This window comes from Nerophis lumbriciformis, linkage group LG10 (genome assembly GCF_033978685.3).
Source record: "Nerophis lumbriciformis linkage group LG10, RoL_Nlum_v2.1, whole genome shotgun sequence".
In the NCBI taxonomy this organism is placed as follows: domain Eukaryota; kingdom Metazoa; phylum Chordata; class Actinopteri; order Syngnathiformes; family Syngnathidae; genus Nerophis; species Nerophis lumbriciformis.
The window spans coordinates 23,558,506-23,576,497 of record NC_084557.2 but is presented as its reverse complement, the minus strand read 5'-3'; the positions used below and the strand labels follow the sequence as shown (position 1 = coordinate 23,576,497).

General features: G+C 42.7%; 1 protein-coding gene across 7 annotated transcripts in view; it reads left to right on the top strand.

Annotated features, from left to right (window-relative positions):
• Window positions 1–11,669: 11,669 nt before the first annotated feature.
• The window catches only part of brsk2a (BR serine/threonine kinase 2a), a 521,979-nt gene continuing 515,656 nt past the window's right edge, over window positions 11,670–17,992 (top strand). For all 7 annotated transcript variants that reach the window (XM_061969996.2, XM_061969998.2, XM_061969999.2 and 4 more), the window contains exon 1: window positions 11,670–11,997. In XM_061969996.2, coding sequence (XP_061825980.1) covers window positions 11,904–11,997 — 94 coding nt within the window. In that variant the 5' untranslated portion in view covers window positions 11,670–11,903. The remainder of the gene's footprint in view (window positions 11,998–17,992) is intronic.

The following is a 17,992-nucleotide window of genomic DNA, read 5'->3' as shown; positions in this document are numbered from 1 at the left end:
CTTCAGCTCTTTTTGATTACCTCTCAATCACGGCGCCGCTAAAAATGGTTTGTCTGCATGAGCGCTATTAATAAGAATATCGCTCTTATTTGGTTAATAGTCAGGTCACAAGATGTCAATGGAGTATCGTTGGCGCTTTTTGCAAGACAAGATACTTAACGTTCGAACTGGAAAACTTTATTTTTTGCAAATATTAGCTCATTTGGAATTTGATGGCTGCAACAAAAGCTGGTGCAAGTGGGAACAAAAAACTGAGAAAGTTGAGGAATGCTCATCAAACACTTACTTGGAACATCCCACAGGTGAACCGTCTAATTGGGAACAGGTGGGTGCCATGATTGGGTATAAAAGCAGCTTCCATGAAATGCTCAGTCATTCACAAACAAGGATGGGGCGAGGGTCAACACTTTGTGAACAAATGCGTGAGCAAATTGTCAAACAGTTAAGGAACAACATTTCTCAACGAGCTATTGCAAGGAATTTAGGGATTTCACCACCTACGGTCCGTAATATTATCAAAAGATTCAGAGAATCTGGCGAAATCACTGCACGTAAACGATGGTATTACGGACCTTCAATCTCTCAGGCGGTACTGCATCAAAAAGGCGACATCAGTGTGTAAAGGATATCAACACATGGGCTCAGGAAAACTTCAGAAAACTACTGTCAGTAACTACAGTTCGTCACTACATCTTTAAGTGTAAGTTAAAACTCTACTATGCAAAGTGAAAGTCATTTATCAACAACACCCAGAAACGCTGCCGGCTTCGCTGGGCCCGAGCTCATCTACGATGAACAAACAGGGAAAAGACCCATCCGGTCCATGTAACACTTCATAGTAAAAGAGTGCGGGTACTAGACTGGCCAGCCTACAGTCCAGACCTGTCTCCCATTGAAAATGTGTGGCGCATTATGAAGCCTAAAATACCACTACGGAGACCCCGTACTGTTGAACAACTTAAGCTGTACATCAAGCAAGAATGGGAAATAATTCCACCTGGAAAGTTTCAAAAATTAGTCTCCTCAGTTCCCAAACGTTAACTGGGTGTTGTTAAAAGGAGAGGCCATGTAACACAGTGGTAAAAATGACCCTGTGCCAACTTTTTTGCAATGTGTTGCTGCCATTAAATTCTAAGTTAATGATTATTTGCACAAAAAAAAAATCTAGTTTCTCAGTTCGAACATTAAATATCTTGTCTTTGCAGTCTATTCAATTGAATATAAGTTGAAAAGGATTTGCAAATCATTCTTTTCTGTTTTTATTTATGAATTACACAACGTGCCAACTTCACTGGTTTTGGGTTTCATATTTTGTAGCAACTACTTAGCTCGTTTAGGCCGATTATTAGCTAATCTTAGCTTTCTGAGTTTGCGATGGAACTTTAGGCTGACCACGAATCTGTCGGAAAAAGAAAACTTGCACAGGTCTGCTTGTCATCATAACTGAGTCAGTTACTTCCATTTAAACTCACTAAAAGGTCCATTCTTAATAGCTCTAGCTTTTAAGGAATGCTGTTAATAAGTATGAATTATCCTTGGTCACTGCAATAAATCATGTGACCACCTACAAAAGGTCTGTTTTTTCTGAAGTTTGCTTGGGCAAAATATAAATAATCTCCTTGGAATGTCCTCTGCTTTTTGAGGTCCCCTACTTTGTGTTATTGATGCAATTCTCCCTTGGTGATATTTCAGACGTCCCTTTCAACTTTTTAGTGTCTTTAAAGTTTAGAGGTCAAGTTGTGCATGAGTGTGTGCAAGAGCTAGCGTGTACCTGTGTGTGTGTCTCTTGCATGTGTCCCCTGACATCTGCGCTCTCTTGGGGTGCGAGGAACAGACAGAGGCCAGAGCCACAGTCACAGGTCTCAGACCAGTGGGGTGTGAAATGAATTTGAAGTCCAACACACGTTCTCCCCTGCTGCACACACACACAATCACTGGGAGAGTGTGTAGGGTGTCGGCGTGTGTTTGTGGAGGTGACACAAAAAAGAGCAGAAAGAGTGGACAATGACACAACCAGAGACAAGAAACTGTTCCAATAATAATTATTCGATAAACAAAGTATAAATATTTATACACACTTAAGACAGCTGAAATATGTTGGTGTTCTGCTTCAATAGTCAGGAGTTTTTTCTAAGGCTGGATAATCACACACAAAGCAGAGCAGAAACGCTTTCTAATCACTCAAAGAATGTTCCACATATACTGGTTGCTCCGTACTACTGTGGAGTTTTGCATTTGCAACACAAATGAATGCCGCATTCAGTTGACCAGTTTAAAAAAATGTAAACATCCCTCCATCCATCCATTTTCTACCGCTTATTCCCTTTGGGGTCACGGGGGGCGCAAGTTCATTCATCTGTTGTCGCGTGGACGCCTACCTCTCCCGTTATCGTGGACAAAAGGGAAGTGTGAAGGCGTGTCCAACGCATATAAAGAGACAGGTGTCACAGCAATTATTGCAGTAGGAGGGACAACGAGACAATGGTTCCACATTGACAAAACATCGAACAACCTTCCGGTATTTACATGTAACTTACACATTTTGTGTAATTGCGAAGTATGCGGATGACACAACAGTAGTGGGCCTCTTCCGTGACAACAATGACATGGACTACAGGGAGGAGGTGAAACATCTGGTTAACTGGTCCAGAACTAACAACCTGGTCCTGAACGTCGACAAAACCAAGGAGATCATCGTCAACTTCAGGAGGCACCAGTCCAGCCACACTCCACTCTTCGTCAATGGCACAGCAGTGGAGATGGTAAGCAGCACCAAGTTCCTGGGGGTGCAGATAACTGACAATATGTAAAAAAAGCTCAGCAGCGCATGCACTTTTTGCGTTGGATGAAAAGAGCACAGCTCCCTCCCCCCATTCTCACCACATTCTATAGAGGCACTAGAGAGCCTACTGACCAACTGCATCTCTGTCTGGACTGGAGCTTGCAGTGCCTCAGACTGGAAGTCTCTGCAGAGAGTGGTGAGGACGGCGGAAAAGATAATCAGGACTCCTTTTCCTCCTATCCAGGAAATCGCAAAAAGCCGCGGCCTGACAAGGGCTCAGAAAATCTGCAGACTTCTCCCAAACCCACCAAGGACTGTTTTCACTGCTGGACTCTAGAAAGAGGTTCCGCAGCCTCCGTAGCAGAACCTCCAGGTTCTGTAACAGCTTCTTCCCTCAGGCCATCAGACTCTTGAACGCATCAAAATAATTCCCTCAATTCCCCCCCCCCCCCCCCCCCCCCCCCCCAAAAAAAACGAATTAACTCGCTGGAATATAAAGACAATATAACATACATCCATAAAGGTGGATGCATATGAAAAAGTGCAATATATTTATCTGTACAGTAATCTATTTATTTATATCTGCACATTATTGCTCTTTTATCCTGCACTACAACGAGCCAATGCAACAACATTTCGTTCTTATCTGTTCAAATTTGAATGACAATAAAAGGAAGTCTAAGTCTAAGTCTCTAAGTAGGAGGGACAACAAGACAATGGTTGCATATTGACAAAACTGATTGATTGATTGATTGAAACTTTTATTAGTAGATTGCACAGTTCAGTACATATTCCGTACAATTGACCACTAAATAGTAACACCCGAATAAGTTTTTCAACTTGTTTAAGTCGGGGTCCACGTAACCAATTCATGGTACAAATATATACTATCATCATAATTCAGTCATCACACAAGTTAATCATCAGAGTATATACAAACCCCTGCTTGCAGCAGGAAGGGAATTATTTGATTTAGATGCATGCACAAGCACTACACATATACACATTGCACAATGCATTGGAAATACACACGTTCATTCAGCTATCACAAAAAATTCAACACAAAAAAGTATTTTTGTTTATAGGCAAAAGTATGATTTATGACAGGGTAGACAGGTAGAACTTATCCCAAAGCATTCAATTGGGCTCGGATGGAAATAAATCAACACTGACTTTACTCTAGTTTTATAGTTCCCCACCAAATTCATGTTTGAACAAAAGTGCTTTTTTGGAGACATTTTTTATGATCCTTTCCAGTCGGCTGTGTTTTCTGCATCCCTATTTGTCATTCAAGCTGTCTAATGGTGTGACTGGCATTTACAATGAGTTTTCTTCGACCTGTGGGGCAAAAATGATTTGTGCTCCATTAATACTGCCTATGCTTGCAACAAGTTGTTGGACAGAAATAATTATTGCTCTTCCTAGATTCCTTTCACCTAAAAAAAATCATGCATGTCAGGCTAATTGGAGAACTGAAGTGTCCATAGGAATAGGAAGGAGATTGTCCAATGAGGACAATTGGAGTTGGAACATCGGAATTATCCTTAAGAAGATGAACGTTTGTTTGTCGTTTTGTAATCTTTCATGGACTAGCTCACCCCAGACCCTAGTGAGGAAAAGCTGTATCAAAGTAGAAAATCGATGGATAAATGAATGTATGCAATTTTTTTGCTCTAGGCTCTATACTTTATGTACAAAACCCAAAACCAGTGAAGTTGGCACGTACCATACCATCACAAATGCTGGCTTTTGAACTTTGCCCCAATAACAATCCAGATGGTTCTTTTCCTCTTTGTTCCGGAGGAAACGACGTCCACAGTTTCCAAAAACAATTTGAAATGCGGACTTGTCAGACCACAGAACACTTTTCCACTTTGCATCAGTCCATCGTAGATGAGCTCGGGCCCAGCAAAGTCGGTGGCGTTTCTGGGTGTTGTTGATAAAAGGCTTTCACTTTGCATAGTAGAGTTTTAACTTGCACTTACAGATGTAGCGAAGATCTGTAGTAACTGACAGTGGGTTTCTGAAGTGTTCCTGAGCCCATGTGGTGATACCCTTTACACGCTGATGTTGGTTTTTGATGCGGTACCGCCTGAGGGATCGAAGGTCCGTAATATCATCGCTTACGTGCAGTGATTTCTCCAGATTCTCTGAACCTTTTGATAACGGACTGTAGCGGGTGAAATCCCAGAATTCCTTGCAATAGCTCGTTGAGAAATGTTGTTCTTTAGCTGTTGGACAATTTGCTCACGCATTTGTTCACAAAGTGGTGACCCTCGCCCCAACCATCCATTCCATTTCATGGAAGCTGCTTTTATACCCAATCATGACACCCACCTGTCCCCAATTAGCCTGTTTACATGTGGGATGTTCCAAGTAAGTGTTTGATGAGCATTCCTCAACTTTCTCAGTTTTTTTTCCCACTTGCGCCAGCTTTTTTGAAACATGTTGCAGGCATCCAATTCCAAATGAGCTAATATTTGCAAAAAATAAAGTTTTCCAGTTCGAACGTTAAGCATCTTGTCTTGCAAAAAGCGCCAACGATACTCCATTGACATCTTGTGACCTGACTATTAACCAAATAAGAGCGATATTGTTATTATTAGCGCTTACGCAGACAAACCATTTTTAGCGGCGCCGTGATCACAGAGATCATGAGCTTTGGGTTATGACCGAAAGGACAAGATCACGGGTACAAGCGGCCGAAATGAGTTTCCTCCGCCGGGTGGCGGGGCATTCCCTTAGAGATAGGGTGAGAATCCAGGGGGGAATGCCATCCGGGGGAGCTCAAAGTAAAGCCGCTGCTCCTCCACATCGAGAGGAGCCAGATGAGGTGGTTCGGGCATCTGGTCAGGATGCCACCTGAACGCCTCCCTAGGGAGGTGTTTAGGGCACGTCCGACCGGTAGGAGGCCACGAGGAAGACCCAGGACACGTTGGGTAGATTATGTCTCCCGGCTGGCCTGGGAACGCCTCGGATCCCCCGGGAAGAGCTGGACGAAGTGGCTTGGGAGAGGAAAGTCTGGGCTGCCCTGCTTAGGCTGCTGCCCCCGCGACCCGACCTCGGATAAGCGGAAGAAGATGGATGGATGGATGGGTCTTAATTTTCTGTGCTTGAATGCTGCTCTGCCATTGTACTCTTACGTATATAAAACGATGCATTGAGTATAACTGTAAGCGGTGGTATTTTCCTCTGCGTTGTGTGTAGAATTAGACACGACCGACACCATGGTTGCTGCTCAGCTGCACTTTACTGATAATACAGAGAATACAATTGTTGTCAATTTTCTGCCAATCGTCAAGCCCCTCTCCCGTTATCGTGGACAAAAGGGCAGTTACGTACAACAGTAAAATAAAAACATACCTGACTATACAGAGATTACAATTGTTGCCACAATGTTTCTGCCATCGTCGAGCCCCTACATCAGGGGTGTCAAACGTACGGCCCGCGGGCCGCATCAGGCCTGCAAACGGTATTATCCGGTCCGCGGGATGAATTTGCTGAGTATAAAAATGAGCCGAAATTTTTAATGAAAGAAACTGCTGTTCTAAATGTGTCCACTAGATGTCGCAATAGCAATATTTTGTATCTTTGTAGATTATACTACATATGTAAAAAAAAACAAAAAAACCACATGATGTTATCAGTCGAGGAAAATGAGCAAATTACATATATGACATCCTGTAATTTGATTTTAATATTATTTTTTTATCCTGATGGATTGAAAATAAACACCAATGAGTTGACTGATGAACATTATCACATAATTTATTCAGAAAGTATAAATAATGACAAATAGAGATAGAATACTATTAACCGCAACATGTAAGTGTAAAAACAAAACAAAAAAACATTATGATTTCCACATTTTCAGAATGTGCTTGTTCTATTTTTAAACAAAGAAAACAATCCGAAGTTGTCTTTATTTTTATGTTATTATGCCGTGATTTTACCAGTCCGGCCCACTTGGGAGTAGATTTTTCTCCATGTGGCCCCTGGTCTAAAATGAGTTTGACACCCCTGCCCTACATAAATATAATGTAGAACCAAGAAAGTGAACTTTAAGTTCTTAACGAGACATGCACTTTTTCTGTTGTCGCGTGGACGCCTACCTCTCCCGTTATCGTGGACATAATGGAAGTGGGAAGGCGTGTCCAACGCATATAAAGAGACAGGTGTCACAGCAATTATTGCAGTAGGAGGGACAACGAGACAATGGTTCCACATTGACAAAACATCGAACAACCTTCCGGTATTTACATGTAACTTACACATTTTGTGTAATTGCGAAGTATGCGAACGACACAACAGTAGTGGGCCTCATCCGTGACAACAATGACATGGACTACAGGGAGGAGGTGAAACATCTGGTTGACTGGTGCAGAACTAACAACCTGGTCCTGAACGTCGACAAAACCAAGGAGATCATCGTCAACTTCAGGAGGCACCAGTCCAGCCACACTCAACGGCACAGCAGTGGAGATGGTAAGCAGCACCAAGTTCCTGGGGGTGCAGATAACTGACAATATGACTTGGTCCCTCGTGTAAAAAAAGCTCAGCAGCGCATGCACTTTTTGCGTTGGATGAAAAGAGCACAGCTCCCTCCCCCCATTCTCACCACATTCTACAGAGGCACTATAGAGAGCCCACTGACCAACTGCATCTCTGTCTGGACTGGAGCTTGCAGTGCCTCAGACTGGAAGTCTCTGCAGAGAGTGGTGAGGACGGTGGAAAAGATCATCAGGACTCCTTTTCCTCCTATCCAGTAAATCGCAAAAAGCCGCTGCCTGACAAGGGCTCAGAAAATCTGCAGACTCCTCCCAAACCCACCAAGGACTGTTTTCACTGCTGGACTCTAGAAAGAGGTTCCGCAGCCTCCGTAGCAGAACCTCCAGGTTCTGTAACAGCTTCTTCCCTCAGGCCATCAGACTCTTAAACGCATCAAAATAATTCCCTCAATTCCCCCCCAAAAACGAATTAACTCGCTGGAATATAAAGACAATATAACATACATCCATAAAGGTGGATGCATATGAAAAAGTGCAATATATTTATCTATACAGTAATCTATTTATTTATATCTGCACATTATTGCTCTTTTATCAATCAATCAATCAATGTTTATTTATATAGCCCTAAATCACAAGTGTCTCAAAGGGCTGCACAAGCCACAACGACATCCTCGGTACAAAGCCCACATAAGGGCAAGGAAAAACTCACCCCAGTGAGACGTCGATGTGAATGACTATGAGAAACCTTGGAGAGGACCGCATATGTGGGTAACCCCCCCCCTCTAGAGGAGACCGAATGCAATGGATGTCGAGTGGGTCTGACATAATATTGTGAGAGTCCAGTCCATAGTGGATCCAACATAATAGTAAGAGTCCAGTCCATAGTGGGGCCAGCAGGACACCATCCCGAGCGGAGACGGGTCAGCAGCGCAGAGATGTTCCCAGCCGATGCACAGGCGAGCGGTGCACCCCGGGTCCCGACTCTAGACAGCCAGCACTTCATCCAATGCCACCGGACCTGTGCCCCCCACCCCCTCCACAGAAAGAGGGGAGCAGAGGAGAAGAGAAAAATATATCCTGCACTACAACGAGCCAATGCAACAACATTTCGTTCTTATCTGTTCAAATTTGAATGACAATAAAAGGAAGTCTAAGTCTCTAAGTAGGAGGGACAACAAGACAATGGTTGCACAAAACTGATTGATTAATTGATTGAAACTTTTATTAGTAGATTGCACAATTCAGTACATATTCCGTACAATTGACCACTAAATAGTAACACCCGAATAAGTTTTTCAACTTGTTTAAGTCGGGGTCCACGTAACCAATTCATGGTACAAATATATACTATCATCATAATACAGTCATCACACAAGTCAATCATCAGAGTATATACAAACCCCGTTTCCATATGAGTTGGGAAATTGTGTTAGATGTAAATATAAACAGAATACAATGATTTGCAAATCCCTCTCAACCCATATTCAATTGAATGCACTACAAAGACAAGATATTTGATGTTCAAACTCGTAAACTTTATTTTTTTTTTGCAAATAATAATTAACTTAGAATTTCATGAATGCAACACGTGCCAAAGTAGTTGGGAAAGGGCATGTTCACCACTGTGTTACATGGCCTTTCCTTTTAACAACACTCAGTAAATGTTTGGGAACTGAGGAGACACATTTTTTAAGCTTCTCAGGTGAAATTCTTTCCCATTCTTGCTTGATGTACAGCTTAAGTTGTTCAACAGTCCGGGGCTCTGTTGTGGTATTTTAGGCTTCATAATGCGCCACACATTTTCAATGGGAGACAGGTCTGGACTACAGGCAGGCCAGTCTAGTACCCGCACTCTTTTACAATGAAGCCACGTTAATGTAACACATGGCTTGGCATTGTCTTGCTGAAATAAGCAGGGGCGTCCATGGTAACGTTGCTTGGATGGCAACATATGTTGCTCCAAAACCTGTATGTACCTTTCAGCATTAATGGCGCCTTCACAGATGTGTAAGTTACCCATGTCTTGGGCACTAATACACCCCCATACCATCACAGATGCTGGCTTTTCAACTTTGCGCCTATAACAATCCGGATGGTTCTTTTCCTCTTTGGTCCGGAGGACACGGTGTCCACAGTTTCCAAAAACAATTTGAAATGTGGACTCGTAAGACCACAAAACACCTTTCCACTTTGTATCAGTCCATCTTAGATGAGCTCAGGCCCAGCGAAGCCGACAGGGTTTCTGGGTGTTGTTGATAAACGGTTTTCGCCTTGTATAGGAGAGTTTTAACTTGCACTTACAGATGTAGCGACCAACTGTAGTTACTGACAGTGGGTTTCTGAAGTGTTCCTGATCCCATGTGGTGATATCCTTTACACACTGATGTCGCTTGTTGATGCAGTACAGCCTGAGGGATCGAAGGTCACGGGCTTAGCTTTTACGTGCAGTGATTTCTCCAGATTCTCTGAACCCTTTGATGATATTACGAACCGTAGATGGTGAAATCCCTAAATTCCTTGCAATAGCTGGTTGAGAAAGGTTTTTCTTAAACTGTTCAACAATTTGCTTAGGCATTTGTTGACAAAGTGGTGACCCTCACCCCATCCTTGTTTGTGAATGACTGAGCATTTCATGGAATCTACTTTTATACCCAATCATGGCACCCACCTGTTCCCAATTTGCCTGTTCAACTGTGGGATGTTCCAAATAAGTCTTTGATGAGCATTCCTCAACTTTATCAGTATTTATTGCCACCTTTCCTAACTTCTGTGTCACGTGTTGCTGGCATCAAATTCTAAAGTTAATGATTACTTGCAAAAAAAAAAAAAGTTTATCAGTTTGAACATCAAATATGTTGTCTTTGTAGCATATTCAACTGAATATGGGTTGAAAACTATTTGCAAATCATTGTATTCCGTTTATATTTACATTTAACACAATTTCCCAACTCATATAGAAACAGGGTTTGTACATTGAATTATTTACATTATTTACAATCCGGGGGTTGGGATGAGGAGGGTTTGGTTGATAACAGCACTTCAGTCATCAACAATTGCATCATCAGAGAAATGGGCATTGAAACAGTGTAGGTCTGACCTGGTAGGATATGTACAGCGAGCAGAGAACATAGTGAGTTCAGATAGCATAAGAACAAGTATATACATTAGAAATACATTTGATTATTTACATTAAGTTATTTACAATCCGGGGAGGTGGGATGTGGAAGGGGGAGGGTGTTAGTCAAGGGTTGAAGTTGCCTGGAGGTGTTGTTTTAGTGCGGTTTTGAAGGAGGATAGAGATGCACTTTCTTTTACACCTGTTGGAAGTGCATTCCATATTGATGTGGCATAGAAGGAGAATGAGTTTAGACCTTTGTTAGATCGGAATCTGGGTTTAACGTGGTTAGTGGAACTCCCCCTGGTGTTGTGGTTATGGTGGTCATTTACGTTAAGGAAGTAGTTTGACATGTACTTCGGTATCAGGGAGGTGTAGCGGATTTTATAGGCTAGGCTCAGTGCAAGTTGTTTTACTCTGTCCTCCACCCTGAGCCAGCCCACTTTGGAGAAGTGGGTTGGAGTGAGATGTGATCTGGGGTGGAGGTCTAAAAGTAACTTGAACAACCTTCAGGTATTTACATGTACCCACACAGCAAAAAGACTCCGCGGCGGATCCCCAGCGGAGGTATCGCGCTTTCCGGAACGGACCCGCGAAACGGACCCGTATCGGCGTCCACTTGCTCTCAGGTTTACATCCGCCACAGAGGCGTGGCGCGGACCCGCCGTGGCGCCGAGCTGGATCCGCTCCGCATCCATGATCAAAACCTAAGCCGCCGCGGACCAGCAACGGACTCATTAAAAACCCTGGCTCATCTGGCCCGGGTCCGTTTTGGACCCGTTTATCTCATTTTCAAAATCCCTTCTGTTCTTGCTGTAGGATAAAATAGGAAACTAAAAAATTCACTAAGCCCTACCACAGCAATATAGGCTTACATATGCATTGCCTTGTATTTTTAAACTAACAACATTGTCAATAGGCAGAAACAGAAAATGGTCAATTCACTCTATAAAGTAAATATATAAATAGTAAATATACAAAATGTGTAAGTTATAACTTACGCATTTTGTATAATTATAACAATAATAAAACATTATAATTGACCCTGTTACATAACATCATATCATTTAAGATGATAAAGTACGGCTAACATTGACTTCAAACTGTATCAATTTTGTATAGCAACAAGAAAGTGGGCGGTACCTAAAATGCTGATCCCTGGTTGGCTGAGATCGCCGTCAGTCATCCCTCACGCCTCCGCAGCACCTCCCACAGTCGCTCGGCGGCAACGCAGCTCGCCCGGACCGACAATGCTTTGAAGGCACCGGAGGCTCGTCTGCGGTGATTGGAGAGATAAGGGACAACCTCGTCCTCCTCAAACATCGAGCGAGGTCGGGGGGTGGGGGGGCAGAAAGCGGCAGGGAAGACGAGAAGGCGGTGGACTTTTTTTTTAATTTTATTTTTAATTTTTAAAAACCTTAAAGCGAGCCGGGAGTGGTTTTCATCGTCCGCGCTTCGTTGTAGAAAGTAACTGATTCCCCCAGCAGCATTCGTCATGTCATCGTCCGGTAAAGACAACAGCGGAGCCCCGCATGCCAATTACGTGGGACCGTACCGTTTGGAGAAGACGCTGGGCAAAGGACAGACAGGTTAGCGACACCCTTGGTGAATTTCCCCTCATTTCATGACAGCCGCTCGTCATTAAAGTGTTTAAGAAAGCTCCTTGTGCTTATGCTGGTTCTTCCACTGAGCGGCTGACATAATCATTGTGCACGCAGTGGGACACAGTGGGGAGGGGTGCTGTGGATATAGGCGATGCTGCTTTTCACATTGTGTGTGTGTGATGATGACTGTCAGAATAAACTTTTTTGGGGGTCCCCTGTTTGTGTTGGTGCGTGTTCAGGTTGGAGCACAGCGCCGTTAATCCCCATTTGCTGATACATTGAACTATTCTTAGTCCGCAGGCAGGCAGGGAAGCAGTCAGTCAGCCAGCCAGCCAGTTCTCCTCAAGGCTCTCTCTGGCTGCGTGACGTGGGTTTTCCTCCCCTCCCGAGTCCCCCACCTTGACAGGTGCTGGGAAATAACAGCGACATGAATCTGTCTCCATTTATCCTTGGACACCTTAGTGTAGGGGTGTAAAACTCATTTTAGATCGGGGGCCACATGGAGAAGAATCTACTCCCAAGTGAGCCAAACTGGTAAAATCACAGTAGGATAACTTAAAAATAAAGACAACTTCAGATTGTTTTCTTTGATTAAAAAATAGCACAAGCGCATTCTTACGGAGCCCCTTAAGGGACATGGATGTTTCGCGAGATCTCGCAATACTTTTTGCGAGATCTTGCAAAAGGTTATTTTTCCTATGTCAGTGAACATACACCGTGATGGAGGAGCGGGAGCCTACCCATCATCTGTGCTCTGTTGTGGGACCATAATACGATTTGATGTCTTTATATGTCAGGCCAATACTAAAATAGAAATCAAAAAACTTCTCCCACGGATGATAGGTAGGCTCCTCCATCGCTTTGTCTGTTTGACTTCCGGTTCATCATCGCTGTGTCTATTTTACTTCCGGCTCACTGACAAAGAAAATAAACCTTTTGGGAGATCTCGCAAAAAGTATTGCGAGATCGCAAAACATTGTTTTCCCTCCATGTCCCTTTAGGGCAGTGGTTCTTAACCTGGGTTCGATCGAACCCTAGGGGTTCGGTGAGTCGGCCTCAGGGGTTCGGCGGAGCCTCCGCCATGGAGGTAAAGACACATCCGACTTATCGTGTAAATAAAAACTTCTCTCTATCAGCGTATTATGGATACCCCCAAACAATGTTCCCTCTAATTTACCATCTGATTTGCAGGTTGTTTGATTGATCGATTGAAACTTTTACTAGCAGATTGCAAAGGAAGAGAATACATTATATGAAACAGTACAGTTTACACAGTACAGTACATATTTCGTACAATTGACCACTAAATGGTAACACCCGAATAAGTTTTTCAACTTGTTTAAGTCGGGGTCCACGTTAATCAATTCATGATAATGTGTGTAAGGTGTGTAATTTGTTGTGAGTTCATGCACTGTGTTGGTTTTGTTCTTTGAACAAGGTGATGTTCATGCACGGTTAATTTTGTGCACCAGTAAAAAAACATATAACTTTTTCTTGAATTGAAAAAATATTTTCTTTTTCACTAAAGAAGGGTTCGGTGAATGCGCATATGAAACTGGTGGGGTTCGGTACCTCCAACAAGGTTAAGAACCACTGTTTTAGGGGCTCCGTACATTCTGAAAATGTACAAATCATAATGTTGTTTTTTTGTTAGTTTTTTTACTTACGTGTTGTGGCTAATAGTATTAGATTGGATTAGTTTATTTCAAAGGGGACAACATAATTTCATAAAACATGACTACACATGGTTAAAAAAAAACAGAATTAGCCATTTTTGGCCATTCCCAGATTTCCCATAATTCCTTTTTTTAATTTGGAATTTACCCCATTCAAAATGAATTGGCCATTTTCCAAAATGTGTTTATTTCAAAGGGGACAATGCAATTCCATAAAACACATGACTACACATGGTTAAAAAATAGGCATAATTAGCCATTTTTGGCCATTCCCGGATTTCCCCTAATTACTTTTTTTTAAATTTGAATTTCCCCCATTCAAAATGAATTGGACATTTTTCAAACTTCCACAATCCCCACATTTTTCCACCCATTCAAACCATTCCACCTTCAACATGTTCCACCATTCTGGAAATTCAAACTACCCTTTTTCCAAGTTCAAAAAAATTCCGGATTTTCCCAAAATTCCCTTATACCATTTACTACTTCAACATTTAAACAATTCTAACAGTAACCAATTCAGCTCATTTAGGACATTCATGCTCCTGATCATTTTCAAAAAAATCCCGCTTTTCCCAAATTTCCCAAGTTTTCATCTGTAGTCCCCTGGCCATGATGTAAAAAATCAGTAAAATTACAATTTCAAAGAAAAAGAAAGAGAGAGAAAAAGAAAAAAGCACACGATACATATACAATATGATAGAAAATAAAATACAACATAACATTTATCTTAGTATCAAAACAGGCTCATCTTTTAGTGCTGGCAGCTGTTGGCGTTGATTAGCCACATTTTAAATTTTTTTGTGAAGGCCTTGTAAGTTGTGACCAGTTTATTTGGTTTATTATTCTATCTTTATTTGTCGTTATTTATATTTTCTGACTAAATTATGTGATTATGTTCATCAGTCAACTCATTGGTGTTAATTTTCAATCCATCAAGATAAATTACGGTATGTTATTTATGGAGTCTGATCATTTTCCTCGACTGATGTACTAACATCACGTGGTTTATTTTGTACATATGTGGCATCATCTACAAAGATACAAAGAATTGCTATTGCGACATAAATGATAAATGGGTTGTACTTGTATAGCGCTTTTCTACCTTCAAGGTACTCAAAGCGCTTTGACACTACTTCCACATTTACCCATTCACACACACATTCACACACTGATGGAGGGAGCTGCCATGCAAGGCGCTAACCAGCACCCATCAGGAGCAAGGGTGAAGTGTCTTGCTCAGGACACAACGGACATGACGAGGTTGGTACTAGGTGGGGATTGAACCAGGGACCCTTGGGTTGCGCACGGCCACTCTCCCACTGCGCCACGCCGTCCAGTGGACACATTTAGAACAGCTGTTTCTTTCATTAAAAAATTTCCGGTTAATTTTTATACTTAGCAAACTCATCCCGCCGGTCGGATAAAACCTGTTCGCGGGCCTGATCCGGCCCTTGGGCCGTACGTTTGACACCCCTGCCTTAGTGCTTTCACATATTTCACTATTGACTGCAATGACACTGCAGTTTGTTGTTGCACATGGTAACCCACGCTGAAAACAGGAGTCCACTCCATCATGTTTGATTTGAGGGGATGTTTGGTCCTGGTAAGTGGACAGTGAGGAGGATGCTGTAAGGGGCACGCAGCTGGCGGAGCCCCATGAAGGGAGGCATGAGGAGCTAACGCTGATGCAGTTCTTGTGACCCTTTAAAAAAAAAAGCCTGTCTTTCTGTTGAGAGATTTTCCTCCCATCTGGTGTCTAAAACCCATTGAACAGGCGTTACGTCTTCTACCTGGCCCAGCTGGTCCTGCTGAGCAACCGTGTATGCGTGTAAATTGCTTTTTCTCGCTTAGTGTTTTCTTCAAACATGCCCCTGGTCAGTTCATTTCCCGAATGTTCACTTTTGGGATTTGTCTCTTTCCACTCCCCTCTGAGCTTCTTTTCCACACTTTGCAATTGGAAATACAATACAGTGGAATCTTGATTTACGAACTTAATTGTCTCCTGAAAAGGGTTTATAACGAGAAAAGTTGTGAAGCAAATGTCTTCATAAGAAACAATGTAAACATGAATAATGGGTTCCGGGCTTCCGGCCTCGACAAAAGTCGACATTTTAGTAAAAGTTTGTACGCTGCTCATATTGTACTGTTGGCTCAGGGTTTAATTTTTTCTCCATGACTCTTCTGTGTAGCGGACTGGGGTGGAACAGTGTTACTTTGCTGCTACTTCTACTTCTGCTGGGTTTCTGGCTGCTTTGATGCTTTGCAACACCTGGCTTCCTGTCGGGAAACTTCATAATTAGTACTGTACTTTCAGGGGAGGGTGTATTCATAGGGAGATAATTACAAGTAGGGAGTACCGTATTTTTAAGTATTGTTTCCTAATTGGGTTTGTCAAAGTGGACCGTGAAAATTCTTGACTCCTGATACTGTAGAGATGCGCGGTTTGCGGGCACAACCGCGGAGTCCGCGGATTATCCGCGGATCGGGCGGATGAAATAAAAAAAAATTAGATTTTATCCGCGGGTCGGGTCGGGCGATTGAAATAAAAAAAAATTAGATTTTAAATAGATTCAGGCGGGTGGCAGTTAAACCAATTCGGAAATATATATACATAGTTAAATGTTGTTACCCACATACGAAAAACGAGCAGGCACCTGCTGCATATGCCACAACAGAAGAAAAAAAAGAAAAGAGATGGACACTTTTACGGAGCGGAGAAGGGACGCCTCGCCGGGGTCCGGGACCGAGGCCCCTTCCCCCGAGAGGGCCCCACCGGGAGCCGTAGCTGAGGCGATCCGCGAGAAGGGCCCGACGCAAGTCCAGGGTCACCACCGCGCCCACCGCACCGACACCCCGCCTCGTCTGCCTTCGCCGCGGCAGGCGTCACGCGCAGCAGGTAAGCAGCTTACCTGCCCGCCACCCCCGTGGCCGGGGGCTCGTAACAGGGGTCACTCCGCGCGCTCCGCCCGCGCAGCTTACCTGCCCGCCACCCCTGTTGCCGGGGGCGCGTAACAGGGGTCACTCCGCGCGCAGTGCGCTCACGAAAGGGGTGGGGCTCACCCTGGTTGATATAGAGAGCAGGACGGTGGCCATGGAAGTCGGAACCCGCTAAGGAGTGTGAAACAACCCACCTGCCGAATCAACTAGCCCTGAAAATGGATGGCGCTGGAGCGTTGGGCCCATACCCGGCCGTCACCGGCAGCGAGACGCGCTTGGAGGTGCGCTCAGCGCGGCTCCCATATGATTGCGCACTGGTGTGCGTCTGGGTCGTGACAGCGTGGCACGCGAATGTCTGTGCTGCATTGGATCAGTCTCCTTTCTTTAACAGGCAAAAGCTTTATAACCTCACCATACCTGCCAACTTTTGAAATCAGAAAAACCTAGTAGCCAGGGTCCAAGGGCCGCAGGCCCCGGTAAGTCCAGGACAAAGTCCTGGTGGAGGGTTCAGGGCTTCGCCCCCCGACGCAAAATGATTATTAGCATTCAGACAGGTTAAAATGTTGCTAAAACCATCACTTTTCTATCAGTCACAGTGACTTTTCAAAACAAAAATATTACAGCAAAAATCATATGGGTTGATTGTAGGGCTGCAGCTAACGATTATTTTTCTATCGATTAATCTATAGATTATTTTTTCGATTAATCGGTTAATCTATAGATTATTTTTTCGATTAATCTATAGTTTATTTTTCCTTTTACCGATTTTTTTTTAATTTAAAATGAAGAGGAAAAAATAAATGTAGGCCAGTTTTTTCAAAAGGCATGGCTTTTATTTACAAAAAAAAAAGTATGGCCACTAGTCAGTCAACATTGACAACAACATGACAAAATATTCTGTAACAATGTAAACATTTAAAACTTTTAACATTTAACAAAATTAAAAGTAGCTTATTTGCTTTTTAATGTGCAAATATAAAAGTAAACATCCAGTGCAAATCTTAATATTCTGGAATAGTATAAGCATTTCAAAAGTAAAAGTATTGCTTATTTTGCTTTAAAATGTGCAAAAATAAAGATAAACATCCAATACAAAAAAGTGCAAAACGGAAATATTCTGTAACAAGTGTAAACATTTCAACAAAAGTAAAAGTATTGCTTATTTGCTAAAATGTGCAAAAATAAAGCTAAACATCCAATACAAAAAAGTGTACAGTGTAAACATTTCAACAAAAGTAAAAATATTGCTTATTTTGCTTAATAACACAACAATGATAGTATGATTAAAGTGAAAGTTAATTGTTCGTTTGTACATAGTATATGTAACTGTTAATGTTGTAAAAGGTATTTGCACAACTAATTAA